At 37.1% G+C, this 19,419-nt stretch overlaps 1 protein-coding gene across 1 annotated transcript in view; it reads right to left on the reverse strand.

Annotated features, from left to right (window-relative positions):
- Nucleotides 1–1,462: 1,462 nt before the first annotated feature.
- Nucleotides 1,463–19,419, reverse strand: part of tm2d2 (TM2 domain containing 2) — a 25,694-nt gene continuing 7,737 nt past the window's right edge. The window contains exon 4 of the mRNA XM_020931031.2: nucleotides 1,463–5,342. Coding sequence (XP_020786690.1) covers nucleotides 5,129–5,342 — 214 coding nt within the window. The 3' untranslated portion in view covers nucleotides 1,463–5,128. The remainder of the gene's footprint in view (nucleotides 5,343–19,419) is intronic.

The raw sequence follows: 19,419 nt of genomic DNA on the forward strand, positions 1-19,419 counted from the left end.
AAGTACTTTTCTCTTTACAGTTGATAAATGTGGTGCTGAATTTTACAGAACAAACTGGAACATGTTCCTCCCACTTCTCTGTTTGTTACTTTGGATGTAACTGAAGTACTGTGATGTGGTATCATCAAATGTACTACAGTAATAGTACAGTACAATACAGTAAAACAGAGGGAACTACATAGAACATGATCCTTCCATTTCAGTGCAAACTACATGACAAAATAATAGTTATTAAGCACTTTTAAATCTTCATTCTTTCTATTCTGACCGTAATAATTTACACTAAGATCTTGTCAAGACATTTAAAAAGGAAAAAAACTGCATTTCTACAACTCTATTTTTAGGACTTGAGACTTGACTTGATAAAATGGACTAAAACTTGGGACTTGACTTGGACTTGAGGCTTGTGACTTGAGAAGACTCGATGCTTCTGCTAAAAATATATGTTTTTAGAAAATATTTTTCTCTTTACAGTTGATAAATGTGGTGCTGAATTTTACAGGATCAAACTGGAACATGTTCCTCCCACTTCTCTGTTTGTTACTTTGAATGTAACGGAAGTACTGTGATGTGGTATCATTAAATGTACTACAGTACAATACAGTACAATACAGTAAAACAGAGGGAACTACATAGAACATGATCCTTCCATTTCAGTGTAAACAACATGACAAATAACAGTTATTAAGCACTTTTAAATCTGAATTCTTTCTGTTCTGACCATAATAATTTACACTAAGATCTTGTCAAGACGTTTAAAAGGGAAAAAAATTGCATTTCTACAACTTGATTTTTAGGACTTGAGACTTGACTTGATAAAATTGACTAAAACTTGGGACTTGAAAAGTACGTTTTTAGAAAGTACTTTTCTTTTTACAGTTGATAAATGCGGTGCTGAATTTTACAGGAACAAACTGGAACATGTCACTTCTCTGTTTGTTACTTTGGATGTAACTGAAGTACTATGAGGTGGTATCCTCAAATGTACTACAGTATTATACAGTACAACACAGTAATATACAGTACAAAAGAGGGAACTACATAGAACATGATCCCTCCATTTCAGTGCAGACTACACGACTGCACTTTTAAATCTTCATTCTTTCTATTCTGACCATAATAATTCACACTAAGATCTTGTCAAGACATTTAAAAAGGAAAAATTTACATTTCTACAACTCTTATATAAATACTCATATTTAAATATACCATGACTTTATAAGTACAATTTAGTTTCACATTCATATAGATTGCAAAAATCTGGTATTTTGGTTTAAAGACTTGAACTGACTTGAAGCTCAAAGCAGACGACTTGGACTTGACTTGGACTTATGAGTCAGTGACTCAAGACACGATTGGACTTGCCTGTATTTGACTTGGGACTTGACTCAGACTTGACTGGAGACCAACTTGAAACTCACAAAACGACTTGGTCTCACCTCTGCCAGTCTGTGATGACATGTGGTAATACAGAAAGCGCTCCACTGTGTTTTTAAACTCCATACTCCTTCAATCATAGAATCATTTGGATCATTTCAGCCCTGGAATTGCCCCTTTAGTGCCCTGAAAATTAAAATGCAATATTCCTGTTAAAAAATTCATAAGACTAAACTCATATTTAATTTAAATAGCTAAAAAACATTCCCATTTGATATAAATACATACTTCTTGTAAAGAGGCAGAAATTAAAAAATGCTTGTTAAAAATGAACCGAAATCCAAAATTAAAAGTTGCCCAAAGCTAAAATGAACGCAAGCCTTGTCATTCATTTTGGTCAAATTCATAAAACTAAACTCATATTTAATTTAAATAGCTAAAAAACATTTTCATTTGATATAAATACATACTTCTTGCAAAGAGGCAGAAAATCCAAAAATGCTCGTGGAAAAAATTAACCAAAGTCCAAAATTAAAAGTTGGCCAAAGCTAAAATGAATATGAGTCTTGTCGGGAGTGTAATGTGTGAATGAAACAAAACACAACTCCGGTTATGTTTTTGAGAAGGTAAGCCTCACAAGAGTCCATTTTGTATAATATAGGACCTTTAAAGCCACATTATGTAACATTTTAGCCATTAAAGAGAATAAAGGCATGTTTTTTGTTTTGTTTTGTTTTTTATTTTGGTTGTTTATTGCACAGAAAAACATACATCCTTACAGCGAGTGCACTCAAATCTCCACAAACTTGACTGTTACTTGTTTCCTGCTTGTTTCCATGGAAATGTTATTCCTTTGGTTAGAATATTCCACAGTATGGCATAAAAGTCTATCTCCACTGAGAAAAAAAGTGGTTTTAACATTTTATTTTCATGGAATCAGGCAGTTGCCACCTCCAGAAAGTTACATTAACAGTAACCACATTAAAAATTGGACAGTAATTTTCAGTGGTGGAAGGTAACGAAGAACAAAAGTAAAAGTACAATAAGTACAATTTATAGATATCTGTACTTTAAATACATTTTACAGTGGATACTTCTTACTTTTACTTCACTACACTTGAGAGCAGGTATGTGTATTTTCTACTCCACTACATTTTAGATCTGGACTGAAAAGTAAGAAGTACTTAGTTAAACTTTGAGCAAACCAGAAACACAATGACAGCTAGAACAATCAAGACATCATTTGAATCACTTAAAATCAGCTGAATTCTTTAACAAAATCACCACATTTGATGCTTTAATTATTCTTAAAATATCTACAAAATACTTTAACTTTTTACTCTTAAAGTACAATTTTAAACAGGTACTTCAGTGGTTTTATTTAAGTACATTTTTTTTCTATGTGATACTTTAACTTGAGTAAAATCTTTTGCCCTTGTATCTGTACTTTTACTTAAGTAACAAAACTGAGTACTTCATCCACCACAGTTTACGAAACACAATTGTATACAAGTAAATGAGCAAATGAGGTGGTTCCACTGCTCTTATATTTACTTTAAAATCATATATTTTTTGGCCAAATGCAGCAATTTTGGACATTTTACCTGAACAAAAATGGCAGATTTTGACAGTAACATCCAGGAGACATTTTAATGACTGAAGCCTTTGACCACCAACTTAAGGAAAGCTCTCCACTGTGTTTTTAAACTCCTTCAATCATAGAAACATTTGGATCATTTCAGCTCTGGAATTACCCATTTCTACTTCACTAAAAGGTAACTAAAGCCGTTAACTTTAAAACTACAGCTTCATGACATCACAAGTTGGAACAGAGCATTTTGAGCTTTAGAGATACAGACAGAGCACCTCTCTTACATTTACTTTTTAGTCATATATTTTTGGCCAAATGCAGCAATTTTGGACATTTACCTGAACAAAGATGGCAGATTTTGACAGTAATATTCTGGAGACAGTAGTTTAGTGAAGCGTTTGACTACCAACTTAAGAAAAACTGATTTCAATTTTGCAAAGAGTGTATCTTTTTTTTTTATATTACCAAAAAAACCTACAATATTTTAACATGAAACGATAAGAAACAGTCTTACATTTATAACAAAGAACAAGTATAAAAAGTCTCTTCTATCCTTTATATTCTAACCATTGAATTTTTCCAACCACAAGATGTCACAATCCAGTAGACCTCTATTGAGCAAAGACAATAGACATTATATACAGTATATTACAGTATATCCCGATATCTTACATACATCTTTAAAGGTGCACTACATAACTTTCTTGGTGGAGAGTCTGTCATGTGCTTGTCATGGAGATGTTATTGCTGTTATTGGTGTTCAGTGCAGGATTATCAGGCCGTGTTACAGGTCAGATCTATGAATGTTTTTCACTGTACCGTATTTTTTGGACTATAAAGCGCACCAGATTATAAGGTGCAATATCAATAATTTTGAATTCTCTCGTCTATTTTCATACATAAGGCGCACCGGATTATAAGGAGCATTAAGAAAAACAAACGGACGACACTTGAGACTGATCCTTAGCCCAGGCGTCCACGATCCATTGGCGTCTCCCTGTCTTGGTGAATGTGTTTTATGAATGTAAACGAGGGTGAATAATTAAGTTTTTTTTTTTTTTTCCAAATATACCTTGAGTAATAATGTGTTTAATACAGCTTTGCGCACATTTGTTTACGTTTTACAGAAACAAAACTTAAAACCACGTGGTTAATTTGCATAAACTATAAGCGCTGAAAAAACTGCTCGCTCCTTGTGCACTGATGTAGTTCAGCTTCTGTCGGACTAAAGAACACGACTCCGTGGAATATGAGTGTTCTTTTTGCGACAAGGCGACGGCTGCAGTGTGCTTTGAGTTGACGCAGAATTATACTTCGCCCTTTACTCCACGAGGCTCCTGACTACGGTAGCCTTAATGCTCTGACAAAGCGGTGTGGCTTCATACTAAAACATTTTGAGAGATATATGCGCTGTGTACCACTTGAAATCGGTTCGAGTTCAGTGAGCACAACTAGAATAATACATAAGACGCACCGGATTGTAAGGCGCACTGTCGATTTTTGAGAAAATTAAAGGATTTTAAGTGCGCCTTATAGTCCAAAAAATACAGTATATATTTGTAGCCATAAAAACACCTGTTAAATAAATACAAGATCCACACGCTTAAAGGGCCTGATCGATGTTATAATGTTATTTCCTCATCAAGTTGTGTTTTGTTTTATTCACGTTTAACACTCAAACCCTGAGTATTTAAGCTGATTTCTTCTCTCAAACTGAAAACAGTCTAATTACCTTTTACCTTTCGATTAGTAGCACTAGTAGTGGAGCACTTCCTGTATTTCCACATGACATCACAAGGTGGAACAGTGTTTTCTGTTTGAGAGAAGAACTCAGTCTAAATCTGCAGGATTTGTGTGTTAAATGTGTGAATGAAAAAAAACAACTCCAGGTCTGTTTGTGATGAGGAAACAACATTGTACTATAGATCAGAAAACATGAGTAACATGGGCCCTTTAATGCCATACTGCGGAACATTCCAGACAAGCAGGTAGAGGACCCTCCCCCCACTAGAAAAGTTACATACTGCACATGTGTATTTGTATGATATGTGGTCATTCTTTACATAGTCCATCATAAATAGTCCCTTTGACAATATTTACAGCACAAAGCCTCATCAGTAAACTCAAAACCTCAAACCCTTTACTTGGTTTTCAGTGCGTTCAGTAGTACGTGCACCAGTTGCTGTAGTCGCTGGGCATCAGACCCCCGGTGATGAGCAGGATGAGGTCCACGAACCACCAGATGCCCAGGCCTCCCAGGGTCAGCAGCTTCCCCACGGCGGTGCCTGTGTGACCCAGGCAGAAGCGGTCCACGCCGAAGCAGCCCAAAAAGAACGAGTAGAGCAGCGTGGTGATGAAGTAGTGACCCGTGTACCTGGGAATGACAAGGGAAAGATCAATGGTGCATTCGTGTGAGCTCGGAAACTCTGAAGGACAGACTTTCGACTCGGGAAAAACTCAACAAGTGTTTCAGTCTGTTATTTATTTATTGCAGCCCATGGTTTTACACAAAGATGCACATTTAGAAAAGAGTTTACTGGGATTATAATAGTATATTTTAGTAATTTATTACCCAAACTTTAGAAGGAAATGTATGTAAGATTTAGATTTGCAATGTCAAACCTAACCAGTGTCCTCAGATGTGTTCAAATATAGCTTTAACTGAACTAAAAATCTGCATTAAAATTGTTTAGTTAGAAAAACATGTTATAATTTGGTGTTTTGGCTATCAAGACCATGATCAAAACAGAAAGCAGATTGAGCCGCATGTGGGTCTCTCATGTGGGTTGCCAAATCCACTTGGTTTAAACCAGAGGTGTCCAAACTATGGCCTGAAGCCAAATGTCGCTCTCAGACAAATTTTTGTTGGCCCCAACCTTCTACTAAATTAGCCCAAAATGATCATAGGCAATATTTTTTACTGCAAATTCAAGTATCTCTATCACTGTAACCTGAGTAACATTTTATTGCATTGTGATTACCTCGATACGTAGGCCCTGATATGATACATATCTCGATACAGTGCATTTTCAGTTAGATTTCAAATACATTTTTTACAGTTCAATAAAAAATAATGGCTAAATCATGGCTGTGATACTAAAAGTCTTTCTTAAACCATTTCTTGTGCAAAGTTAATATAAAACACACCCATTTTAATCATCAAAACAGTGAAAATGTCAAATGTGTTGCATAAACGAGTTTGCTTCCTCTAAACAAGCCACAAAGCTGTAGCACTGTAGAAACAAAATAATGTAGCAGAATATACCAAAAATATTCTTGGCGATAGATATATCAATACAGCAATCCCCGATATCGATACTGTATCATCACATTGAACGATACAATATTTTTCCACATCCCTAATTGTGATACAAATCTAAATTAGTGTAGCAAGACTTTTTAAAGATGTGAAGGTCTGAACAACTTGCTGTATTTTTTTTTCCTCCTTCCATTTAACATTGCACTGCAGCCCGGTTGAGTAAACAAAAAAGTAGGCTAATGAAATTAAGACCTTTGTGAAAAAAATAAGACTTGGACAGCATAATTTAAGACTTTTTAAGGCTTTAATTTAGGAACATGAAATTTAGGCCTTTTTAAGACTTTAACTCTTTCCCCGATGAAGACGACATTTGATGACCCCCTCTTGTTTCTTTAATGACGTGTTTTGACACCTCCGCTGTATCACTAAAGATGTGATTTGACGAACAATAGAAATGGTTCCGGTTTTTCACATGTAAACAGAGGCTGTGATAGGTGGGGGCCACTACAACCCATACTAAGCTGACTAGGATTCAAGGATACATTTTTGCGAGAAAGTAGCCTCAGTGAGCTGTTATAAACCTGTAAATGAGTTAAATCACATTTAAACATCCATAAGTGAATAGTTCAGAGTCTAAGGTTTCCAGAGATACAAATATGTCTGTGTTTCAATTACGTTCATGAGTGTGAAAATCATTTATAATCACTTGTGGAAGTCTGTTTTCTTTTATGCAGTTATGCTCTATGTGTAGCCATAGTAAAGTATGTCTGGGTTGCTCCTCATAGGCGTCCAAGGGGGAAAGAGTTAAGACCCAGCAGCTACCCTGTGTATATATTAGGGGTGGGCGATATCTCGATATTTTAAACATATCGAGATATTTTTTAAACTCGATATGGAATCTGACATATCGTATTTATATCGATATAATGCTTATATTCAATTTTGATTTTGCTGCTTCGTTTGTTTGCCTTCTCTGTGCGTGTCCCCGCCTCCCCGATTATGTTCGCTTGTGTCTCGTTCACTCGTCACTACCGCCGTGAACGCCGAAAGTTGGTGCCAGTGAAAAGCTTTTAGCACCACAAAACTTTTCCACCATTTACAGACAAAACCATTAAACAGCACATCCTCATATTCCACCGAGTCGTGTCCTTTAGGCCGAAAGAAGCTGAACCACATCAGCGGCACGAGGAGAGGGCTGTTTATGCAAATGAGCCATGTGGTTTTAAGTTTTGTTTCTGTAAAACGTAAACACATGTGGGCAAAACTGCATTAAACACATAATAATCTCACATGGGTTGAAGTGGCTCTAGAGTCTTTATGCTTTATATGTTGTAAAGTTTAATCATGTAAAGTTTATTAGTGTAGAAGATTTTAATCAATAATCTGCTGCAGTGTAACTTGTACAATAGTGTTTGAAAACGTTGGGTTTGATCTGCAGTGGATTGTGGGAAACCTCAGAGCTCTTTACAGTGGTGAGGAACTTGGATCTAATAAAATAAAGAAACTTCCAATCTTCCTCTGCTAAATGAGCTCATGGTCATGATTATTGTTTGGATAACAGAGTTAATGCAAAGATGAGCTTGAGTTGAGTTGTTTTATTTATGGATGAAAATAAGGCAATATGTATTATTTCTTTTATTTTACAGTTAAATTATTATTTATGTAATTAGGGATTCATTTTTGTAATCTTAAATGTGGCAGAAGCACTTTGTTCCTATATGAACTGCCTCTTTGCACTTCAATTAAAAAAAGACCTTGTGGAATTTGGCATATTTGTTTTTGCAGTTTTCAGTTTTAAGGGGTTATTTTTCCCGTACGGATATCGAGATATATATCGTATATCGAGATATAGCAAAATATATCGAGATATATATTTTTGATCCATATTGCCCAGCCTTAGTACATATGTCCTCTATCTGCATGTTTAGATAGTAACATGAAGAGCACGGGCTAAACACAGTTCCTTTAATTGTTTCTAACTCAACCTGACCCTGACCTTAACCTGCTCTATACTGCTCTACATTAATCACATCCTCGCTCTTAAACATCATCTCTTTGAATAACCACCACGGCAAACTGTCCCTCCAACAACAACATTGATCTACCCACAATAAACAGGCTTTGTAATGTCTGTCAACTAGGGGTGGGCGATATCTCGATATTTTTAATATATCGAGATTTTTTAAAAACTCGATATGAATTCTGACATATCGTATATATCGATATAATGCTTATATTCATATTTTGATTTCGCTGCTTCGCTTCGCTTGTTTGTCTTCTCTGTCATCGCCGCACCGCGAAACCTTTCCACCATTTACAGCCAAGGCCTTCAGCAGCACATTTCATATTCCACCGAGTCATGTCCTTTAGTCCAAAAGAAGTTGAACCACATGAGCGGGACGTGGAGTGCGCTGTTTATGCAAATTAGCCATGCGCTTTTTAAGTTTCGTTTCTGTAAAACGTAAACAAGTCTGCGCAAAGCTGCAAAAAATTAAAATTAACACTATAATCTCAAACGGGCTGATGTGGCTCTTGAGTCGTTATGCTATATATCTTGTAAAGTTTAGTAATGTAAATTCTATTTATGCAGAAGATTTTAATTAATAATCTGTTGCAGTGTAACTTGTACAATAGTGTTTGGAAACGTTGGGTTTGATCTGCAGTGGATTGTGGGAAACCTCACAGCTCCTCACTGCTGGATAATAACATGGATCTATTAAAATAAAGAACATCCTGAGCTTCTTCTGCTAAAGGAGCTCATGGTTATGGTCTGGATAACAGAGTTAATGCAAAGATGAGCTTGTGTTGAGTTGTTTTATTTATGAATGAAACGAAGGAAATATGTTTTATTTCTTTTATTTAACAGTTAAATTAATATTTATGTAATTAGGATTTTTTGTAATCTTAAATGTTCCTATATGAACTGCCGACCTCTTACACTTTAATTTAAAAAAAAAAAGGACCTTGTGGAATTTGGCAGATTTGTTTTTGCAGTTTTCGGTTTTAGGGGGTTATTTTTTCCTATACAGATATCGAGATATATATCGTATATCGAGATATAGCAAAATATATCGAGATATATTTTTTGATCCATATCGCCCAGCCCTACTGTCAACTGAACATTTAACCCTTGCTTTGCCCACGTGTCTCTTGTCACTGGTTCTATACGTCCAGCCCCTCCTTCTCTCTCCCTCTTTCTCTCGCCTCTATGCTTTTTCATTACAGATTAACCTTGTGAACTGACAGCTTTAGAGATGCCAAGCGACAATACATGAGAAATTTGTCTGGATCTAGTGAAGCGCCGCATACACAAGCAAACACTGCCCCCCGGTGGAGATGTGCGGAAGGTCGGTTTAATCAAATGCGATTCTAAAGTAATTTCTCTCTCTTTTCGTTAGTGAACAGATAAGGATTCAATTAAAAAGGTGTGGATGGCTGTTTTAGATTAAATGCAGCAGAAAGGGAGTGTTTCGCAAGTAAATCTTTGCTAATGAGATAAAAGGAATACAATATAGTGAAGAGTATAGCTGCTCTGGCAAGGTTTAATTTATAAGACTAGCAGACGTATTGATTATAAAAATGTCAAGCTTGACGTGTTGATAATATGAAAAAGAAAATGCACAATTCAGTAACTATAGATGACAGTGTCCAAATATAATCACAAAACAATACAATAAGTAAAATTAAACTTTAGTTAAGCCACATTTAAATTGAGACAGTGGAAAAAAGTCACTGGCACTGGTGATTACAACACATTTTGATTTGTGCTTACCAGACAGATTATTGTTAGAGATTATAATACAATTTTGTGTCATAGGCTTTGCACATTTAGGGGGTGTTCTTAAGGCTGTAGCTATAGTTTATGTCTACCTCCAAACTTATTTTATTATTCATTTAATTTATAAAAGCATGGACAAGATGTGTATGTTGGCAGTAGTTGCTGTGAAGCAAGAAACTGTAAATGTGTGTTAAAAGTCATAAAATGTGACAACCTAATTTATATATTATATCGTTTAATGTGATGATACAGTATCGATATCATGGGCTGCTGTAAATATATATCGCCAAGAGTATTTTTTGGTAGATTTTACTAAATTATTTTGTTACAATGCTACAGTTTTGTAGCCTGATTCATCAGCCGGTTTCCACGAAGTGAAACCTCGCAGCATTCAGATTTGTTCACTCTACGATAGGCGGGTACTTTTTTTTATTTAACCAATTGCTGCCATTTGGTCGTGACGTATGTAATGTCGCCATACTATGCTGGTCAATTAAGCTTTTTCCAAATCTTGTAGGAAGAAGGGCAACAAAGTCTTTCCCCTTGATAAAATTCACCAAACATTCTTTTTGTTCTAGCTTTAAATCCTCGATCTCGGGAATCGTTGCCAATACAGAATGTCTGTCTTCATCTACATCCATCTTGATCGCTTTGTTTACTGTTGTGCTGTACCACAAAAGGGACCCAGACAGGTGCTTGAGTTTGACGTCATGACTTCACAGCTCTTCACTGATTGGCCAGTGCACAGTTTACAACTTCTGGAGTTCTTCTAGTGTATTCTGCTTCCTGACTTAGTTGCTGGAGAGAAATGAAACTGAGAGGAGGCACTAGGCAGCACCAGCCTGGTCAACAGTTTTGTTGCTTGTTCAGGGGAAGGAAACTCGTTTATGCAACACATTTGACATTTTCACTGTTTTGAGGCTTAAAATGGTCGTGTTTCATATTCACTTTGCACGAGACTTTTAGTATCACAGTCATGATTTAGCCATTATTCTTTATTGAAATGTATGGAATCGATTTGAAATATATCATACTGAATTGCATCGAATCATAAGCTCACTGTATCGAGATAGGAATCGTATCGTGGCATGCATCATATCAGCAACTTCTTAATGATCTTAATGATACCCAGTCCCAGTAAAAAGCATAAATTGTCTTTTTAACAACAGAACTATTCTGTTTAGTATTCCTACACTTACTAAATGAATACGTAATAATATTCATTTAGTAAGTGAACAATGGTTAAAAGTCTCTGCTCTAAAATGTGCATAGAAATGTAATGTATTTCATCTAAATCAACAACAAATTCAACATTAGGTATTATAATGGTATATATGGAGGATTTAAAAAAATAAGATAAGGTAAGATAATCCTTTAACACAAAGAAAAGACATCTACTGAACATGAATGCAAACGAGACCAAGAATAAACTAAAGTATGGCATATGAAGTATCAGTGTATCATGTGTATACAACTGTCTGTGTTTCTACTGTGTGTCTAGTATCTGACAGCAGGAGACTCGGAACAGGGCTGGACTTGTGTTCCTTACAAAAAGACACATATTGATCGGACTGACCTGGACCCAACCGTGTATCTGAGCTAAATTTGGACAGATACATTACATAAGCAGCTCTTAAAGTTAAAATAAATCAGATGTGTACGCTCTGCATCTAATTGCAAGTGTTTAGTCCAAGTCTAGGGTGAACAGATTTTCTAAATTAAAAACTGGGACACGCCTGGTTTGGGGTGGTGGATAATAATAAAATTGTGAAAAGAGCACGAAATTAAGAAGATTATTAGGCAGTCGCTTCATTCTCCACTGACTTGTAAATCAGTATACGACATGAGTCTTTTGGCAGTTTTCACGCACAATTTTCTGTATTTAGATAAAATAATCTAAAACAATCTTTACTGTAGGCAGGTATTAAACTGGTCAAAAATAGGGACACCTGGGACATTTCTTGTATAAAACTGAGACGAATCAATGGTTTTGTATAAATCTGCTGGGACAGGGGACACAGGGCTCAAAACTGGGACTGTCCTGGGTAAATAGGAACATCTGATCATCCAATTAGAAGAGTTTTAATGTACAAGTATCAAGAAGTGCACGGTAGCATGCTAGTTGACAACACTGTGGTCTCTGAAAGATGTGAAAAGAAAAGCTCCTAAAAAGATGTGAAAAACTCCTATAAAGTCATCATGGTGAATAGTTAGGATGCTCTGAATTCCTGTCAACAAATTTGGATAGATATACAGTAAACCATAGAGATATACCGTGATAAACGATAATATTATAATAACTACTTTATGCCATTGACACGATAACAATAATACAACATAATCTCAGTAAAACCAATTTTACATAGATAGGATCATTCAAAAAGTCTGAGCTGCAACAAATACTGTATTTTTCGGACTATAACGTGCACTTTTTTTCATGGTTTGGGTGTTTCCTGTGACTTATACTCCCGTGTGACTTATATGTTAAAATTTTCACACTGACAGCCCCGAGAGGCTCTAGTCTTGTGCGCTCCTGTACCACTGTCACTTTGCTTTACTGCGCATGTCGGCTGCAGAAGAAAGAGAAAGAGCCACTGTCCTGTCTGTATCATGTCAGTCGATTGCACCATTACCGTATTTTCTGGGCTATAGGGTGCGCTCTTAAGCCTCCAAACCCATCAAAAACGACTGCGTGCCCCGCAATCCAGAGCGCCCTATACACGAATCCACTCAGGTGTCCAAGCAGACAGCGACCGCGCAGCGAAAAACACCCGCAGCCACACTCATCAGTCCATGCCAACGAGGAATGGAACAGAGAAAGGAACCAAAAAAGCGAGTGCAATGTGCCACTTCTAGACACAACTGAACAACTGAGTCACTGCGAACACGGCGACAATCCGTTGGTCCCAGACAGCACCCTCCCTACACGCCACAACTGAACAAAGACGAGAGTCACCGTGAACGCCACAAACAAAGTCCGACTCACCCATCCAACTGTTGTGTTTCATTTAAAGTCCGGTGCGGTTTATTTGTGAAAAAAGTTTGAAAATAGAAAATTTAATGACAGTGCGTCTTATAATTCAGAGCGCCTAATAGCCCGGAAAATATGGTACTTCTGTATCACTGACAATTTAAAACTTAAACAAACATAAAGACAACTGAAACCATCCTGTCGGGATTCAGAAAGGCCAGAATAATTCTAACTGGAACTGATGCGGAATCTGACGACAGCGACACAGAAGAGGAAGTGACGCTCCGTTTACCTCCAGAGGTCGTGGGGTTGCTCAGAATTGACACTGAGGATGAAGAATTTAATGTATTTAGTGATTTGGAGTGAGATGTTCTATTCTGTTGTTTATGCTGTAATTATTTGAAGAACTGTTCATATGTGACATTAACAGTCTGTTGTTCTCTGTTCTATTGTTATTACTAGAACTTGCCTTTCAACAGGAAATGTCGGCACCTGGTCTTATAAAATACACTTTACCATAAAAGTGCAACTTATATATGTTTTTTTTTCTTCTCCATTATGCATTTTTTTTGGCTGGTACGACTTATACTCTGGAGCGACTTATAGTCCGAAAAATACGGTAAATAGCAGAATTAACCAATAATCAACCATAGAAGTTAGAAGTTATTCAAACCTGTACAGCTCAAATCTTATTGTATTACAACAAAAATACCCCATTTTTACAGAGAAAATGTACACACAATAAAGACTGAGCCCCAAAATACTGTTGATAATATTGATCCAGATTTCATACATTGAAAGATAAGTCCTGTACTGTAGTAATTATCATGGCAGGCCTAGGGATAACTTCGGACCACTGCAAACTAGCTCTGTTTTCACACTTTTAAAAATCAGATACAGCACCTTTACCAAATATTCCAAGTCACGTATGCATAATTTGAAACTCAGTACGCATTTACAACTGCCTGTTTTAGGGTCCCTCTAGTATCTGACAGCAGCACTTGTCCAAAAACTAATTGCTGGAGCGGACTCGGGCTGGGGCCGGACTTGTGCTCCTTACAAAAAGACACATATTGATCGGGGTGACTCTGCGCCCTTTCCTGTGGCGTGAGCATCATCCTGACCGCTGCTTGTCTAATGAGTGGACCTCCCAGGCTCACTACACCCGACACGGCGCGCGCAGAGCTGCATTGATTTAACAGGGAGTGACCTTTTGTACCGCCGGCAGGGTCATCTCAGGTTACACCCCAGCATATTCCGAGCTAACTTTTAAACTGTGTGATATTATTGGTCTACCACTCTAGCAGAATATGGTTGGAATGCAGCGTGTACAAAGTTTTACATTACAGCGGCCAAAAAGTGCTGTCCAATATAAGGGATTTTCTTAAACACATCCTGTGCCAAAAAGTATATATGATGGAAAATTTTATTCTAGCAACTGGGAAAAGGTTTTTAAGAGTGAATATGAATGAATAAGTAAATACAGGGTTCCTACAGAAGTTAAATTCAAGTGTTTATAAGACCTTTTTAAGACCATTTATTGACAAACTTAATACCTACCGTATTTTTCAGGCTATTAGATGCGCTCTTAAGCCTCTAACCCAGGGGTGTTCAAACTTTTTTCATGAAGGGCCACATATGTAAACACAGATGAAGCAGAGGGCCAATCGAGGGCCGTAGACTGGTGCTCAATACGGTGAATAATTGAAATATGTGCATATTTAATTTGAATAGCATGAATAAAGACTGATGACTCATGCTAAGATCCTTAAAACCACACACTAAATATTAATTTATCAAGGTAGATTTTCCAAAAACTTGCAGTAAGAAGTAAATTTTTAAATGATGTAAGGTAATTTGGGCCAATTCACCTGGAAGCCTGAGGGCCAAGAAAAATTTGTCTGAGGGCCGCATTTGGCCCACGTGGCGTAGTTTGAAGATGCCTGCTCTAACCCCATCAAAAAACGACTGCGCAAGCTAGAGCGCCCTATACACGAATCCACTCGGGTGTCCCAGCACGACTTCAGTAAACTACAAAGCCGCACCACCTGCGGAGGACGCAAACACACACGGAGCAGACAGCAACAGTGCATCGAAAATCACCTGCAGCCACACTTATCACTCCACACCGACAAGGAACGGAACGGAGGAACGAACCGAAAAAGCAAGTCCAATGTGCCACTTCTAGACACAACTGAACAACTGAGTCACTGCGAACACGCCGACAATCCGTTGGTCCCAGACAGCACCCTCCCTACACGCCACAACTGAACAAAGCCCAGAGTCACCGTGAACGCCACAAACAAACAAAACCACTGACCCATCTAACTGTTGTGTTTCGTTTAAAGTCCGGTGCGGTTTATTTGTGAAAAAGTTCGAAAATAGACCATTTTATGACAGTGCGTCTTATAATCCAGAGCGCAGAAAGTGCAGAAAATACGGTATTTCACGGTCTATTTCATCGACCTAGGGACAAAGAAAAAAAAAAAGCTTGAATTTGCGTTCATTTATTCCTCAAACACAGGAATATTGGGAGTAGAAAGACTCTTCCCCATAACCCCAGGATGAAATGTGTCGCTCGGGAACGTAAAACCAACATTAAAAAAACAAAATTTGACTGAAGTCGTTTTTTTTTTTTTGAGTTCTGGTGAGACTTTCTTTGATTTTACGCACTTCTACTTCACTTGTTGCTTGTGTTGCTGTAGCACGTGATCTTCAGTGACGTGTTTGGAGGATTTTGACCTGTGTACTAAATTATTGGTTCCGCTGCTCTTTATTTAGGCTATTTATATAAAAATGTAATACCTATTTCACAGCCTATTTCATTGACCTAGGTGCAAAGAAAAAAAAAAAATCTTGAATTTGCGTTCATTTATTCCTCAAACACAGGAATAATGGGAGTATAAAGACTCTTCCCCATAACCAGAGCATCAAATATTTCACTTGGTAACGTAAAACCAATGTAAAAAAAGCAAACAAAAAAAACGGCATTAGTCAAACTTTGTGTTCTGCTGAGACTTTCTTTGATTTTACGCTCTTCTACTTCGCTTGTTGCTTGTGTTGCTGTAGTGCTTGATCTTCAGTGACGTGTTTGGAGGATTTTGACCTGCTTTCTAAATTATTGGTTCCGCTGCTCTTTATTTAGGCTATTTAACCAAATAATGGTGGTTGACAAATTAAACTTCTGAGGTGCTATCCACTATAATGAATCTTAAACATATTTCTGTGTAAAAAGGTATGATGGAAAATTTTATTCTGTCAACTGGGGAAAAGTTTTTAAGAGTGAATATGTATGAATACGTAAATACAAGGTTACTACAGGTTTCTTCAAGTTAAATTCAAGTGTCTATAAGACCTTTTCAAGACCATTTATATAAAAACTTAATACTTATTTCACGGCCTATTTCATCAACATAGGGGCAAAGAAAAAAAAAAGAACTTGAATTTGTGTTAATTTATTCCTCAAACACAGGAATATTGGGAGTAGAAAGATGTAACATAAAACCAACAATAAAAAAAAAAATAATAATGGCATTAGTCAAACTGAGTTCTGGTCAGACTTTCTTTGATTTTACACGCTTCTACTTCGCTTGCTGCTTGTGTTGCTGTAGCGCGTGATCTTCAGTGACGGGTTCAGAAAATTTTGACCCGGGGCTGCATTGAGTTCGAAATTATTGGTTCCGTCACTTTTTAGGTTACAGGTTATTTAACCAAATAATGGTGGTTGACAAATTAAACTTCTTAGGAGAAATGCGACATGGAGAAGTTACGTACTGCGCAATTTTTAAGACCCAGATATAAAAATTCTAGACTTTTTCAAGTGTTATTAGGGTATTATTTCTAAATTCATAAATTCAATTCATGCTTTTAAGACTTTTCAAGACACTGTGGGAACCCTGTAAATAAATAAATAATAAATAATTAACAAAGGAACAAAGGGGTAATGAAAGGAGAGGAGAGGAAGAAAAAGGAACAGGGAAAGGAAAAGAGGAAGGAAAGGAAATGGAGAAAAAAAAAGATTAATAAACAAGAATATTTATTTTTTTACTTTTTTTATTGTTTATTTTGTTTCCCTCCCACCTTTACTGTCTTACATCTCTTCTGTTATTACTCACTTACTCATGCACACACACACTCTCACACACTCTCCCTCCCATATTAGAAGAAAATAAGCCATTCTCATTGCTCGTCACCCCTTCAAACCTTGACGTATGCTCTCCCTATCCTCGTCAAGTCAAAATGTCTACATGAATATGAATATGTTTCACTACTGTCCAAGTCTAAGTCTAAGTCTTTTAATGAGCACTAGCAGAATATGTTTGTGTTGCAATGTGTATAAACTTTTGCATTATACCGTCCAAAATGTGTTATCCACTGTAATGAATCCTCTTAAACATATTTCTGTGCAAAAAGGTATGATGGAAAATTGAATCCTGTCAACTGGGGAAAAGTTTTTTAAGAAGTGCAAATACGTAGTGGCTTCCTAAACCAACCTTAAAGAAGCTCGGGAAGATCAGAGCAGAGAGGGTTCTGGGGTCGTAGCTTTGTAACACTGATACGCTGAGATCCAGAATGTGTTTTTGTACATTTATTAACAGACAAACAGCTATCACAGCACAGCAAAGAGGCTGGATGGAACCAGTTGGACTAAAGATAAGTATAGATAAGTAGCCCACTGAAACCACACGTGAAACAGTCTGTCACCAGCCTTGGCGTCATTATGGACAGTAATTTTAAATTTAACAAACAAGTAAATGTGGTTGTAAAATGTGGCTTTTATCATTTATGGTTTTTATCTAAAATTAAACCTTTTTTATCTTTTAAAATCATTTGAACAGGCCACACATGTTTTTATCTCCTCTCGTTTACACAACTGTAATGCACTTTTGTCCGGCTTTAGCCACTATGCACTTTCTCGCTTACAGTTGGTCCAAAATTCTCCTGGGCAACTTTTAACTGGACAAAAATTCTACACTGTGTGCTCTGGTCCAAAGCAAAAAAAAAATCTGATGAAGGCTTTTTTTGCCGAAACGTTATTTAAAAAAAAAAAGCTTTTGGCCTTCGGCTATCTGAGTGTGCTGGGGTTTTTTTTTTCACTTTTGTCTTGCTGCTCTTTGCATTTGCAACTCTACAAAAATTTTGGTATGCCTTTTCTGTTTCTTTTGATTCAACTTTTTACTGAAACCAAAAAACATGAGCACATTACCGCAATTTTAGCCTTGTTGCACTCACTTCCAGTTCATTTTAGAGTTGATTTTAAGATTTTATTGTTTGTTTTTAAAGCTTTGCATGGACTGGTCCCACGTTACATCTTGGACCTCCTCCAGATTTACACCCCCGCGCTCACGCTAAGGTCCAAAGGCCAGCTCCAGTTTGTGGGGCCTAAGATGAGACTTAAAATCAGGGGACAGGACCTTCTCTGTGACTGGCCCCAAACACTGGAACGCTTTGCCACCCCACATCCGAACAGTCCCCACAGTGGAGTGTTTTAACTCTCATCTTAAAACCCAATTTGATTCTCTGGCTTTTAACACCACGTGAGTTGTGTGGGCCTCTGTGACTTTAATTTACTTACTTTATTCTCTTTATTTTATCTATTTTACTTATTTACTGCAATTTTATGATTTTATGGTTTTTACTTTTATTTGATTTTACTAATTTTATTGTTTTAGGACTGGTATGACCAAATTTTAGCAATTTACCTTTTTATTGTCTTCATTTTATGATCTCTTTGGAAACTGCCTTATTTGTAAAATGTGCTATAAAAATAAAGTGGATTTAGACGTGGATTAGTGGCAGCCAAAAAAATTACAGCTACCCAGGCCTGACCTTCAGCAAACCTGAGCCACAGGTAAGTGCATGCTCTTACACTCCCCGCACCTCCTCTGCACCGGAGCAACACACCCACAACCAGACACACAGCGCACCAGTCCTGTCTCCTACAATATGTTTTGCTACTGTCTAAGTGTAAATCTACTCCTCCAGGGAATGTACTCTACAGCCCAATTCATGGTCGTGTGTCAAATCGTTTGCATCTGCGTTGCCTTGAACCCCCTCCGCAGAGCGTCTGCATCGACGGAGGTGCAACTGCGAAATGTCTCTAACTACGTGTTGAAACGATGCAGACAGGCAGGGAAAGCGACGCAGACAAGGGCTGTGATTGTTCTCTCTACATACATCCACTTACCCGCCTCATTTTGTGTGCATGAACTCACTCCTAGCCCCCTAACGTTGTGGCAGTGAATAGATGCATCAAGAATTTCGGCCTTCCGGTCATTGCGCAATGCATACTGGGAAGAATTTTCCAAAAAAGTGAGCATCAAAACGCCATGTTTGTTTTCCCAGTGTGATGTGTCTATTGACAAAGCCAGTCTTTTCTAGTCCTTTGAACCATATCACTTTTGTTATTGGTTTTGATATTGTCATATTTTAGTTTTGGGATT

Source organism: Boleophthalmus pectinirostris, unplaced genomic scaffold, assembly GCF_026225935.1.
Source record: "Boleophthalmus pectinirostris isolate CB_2022bp ecotype Guang Dong unplaced genomic scaffold, ASM2622593v1 HiC_scaffold_4, whole genome shotgun sequence".
Taxonomy (NCBI): domain Eukaryota; kingdom Metazoa; phylum Chordata; class Actinopteri; order Gobiiformes; family Gobiidae; genus Boleophthalmus; species Boleophthalmus pectinirostris.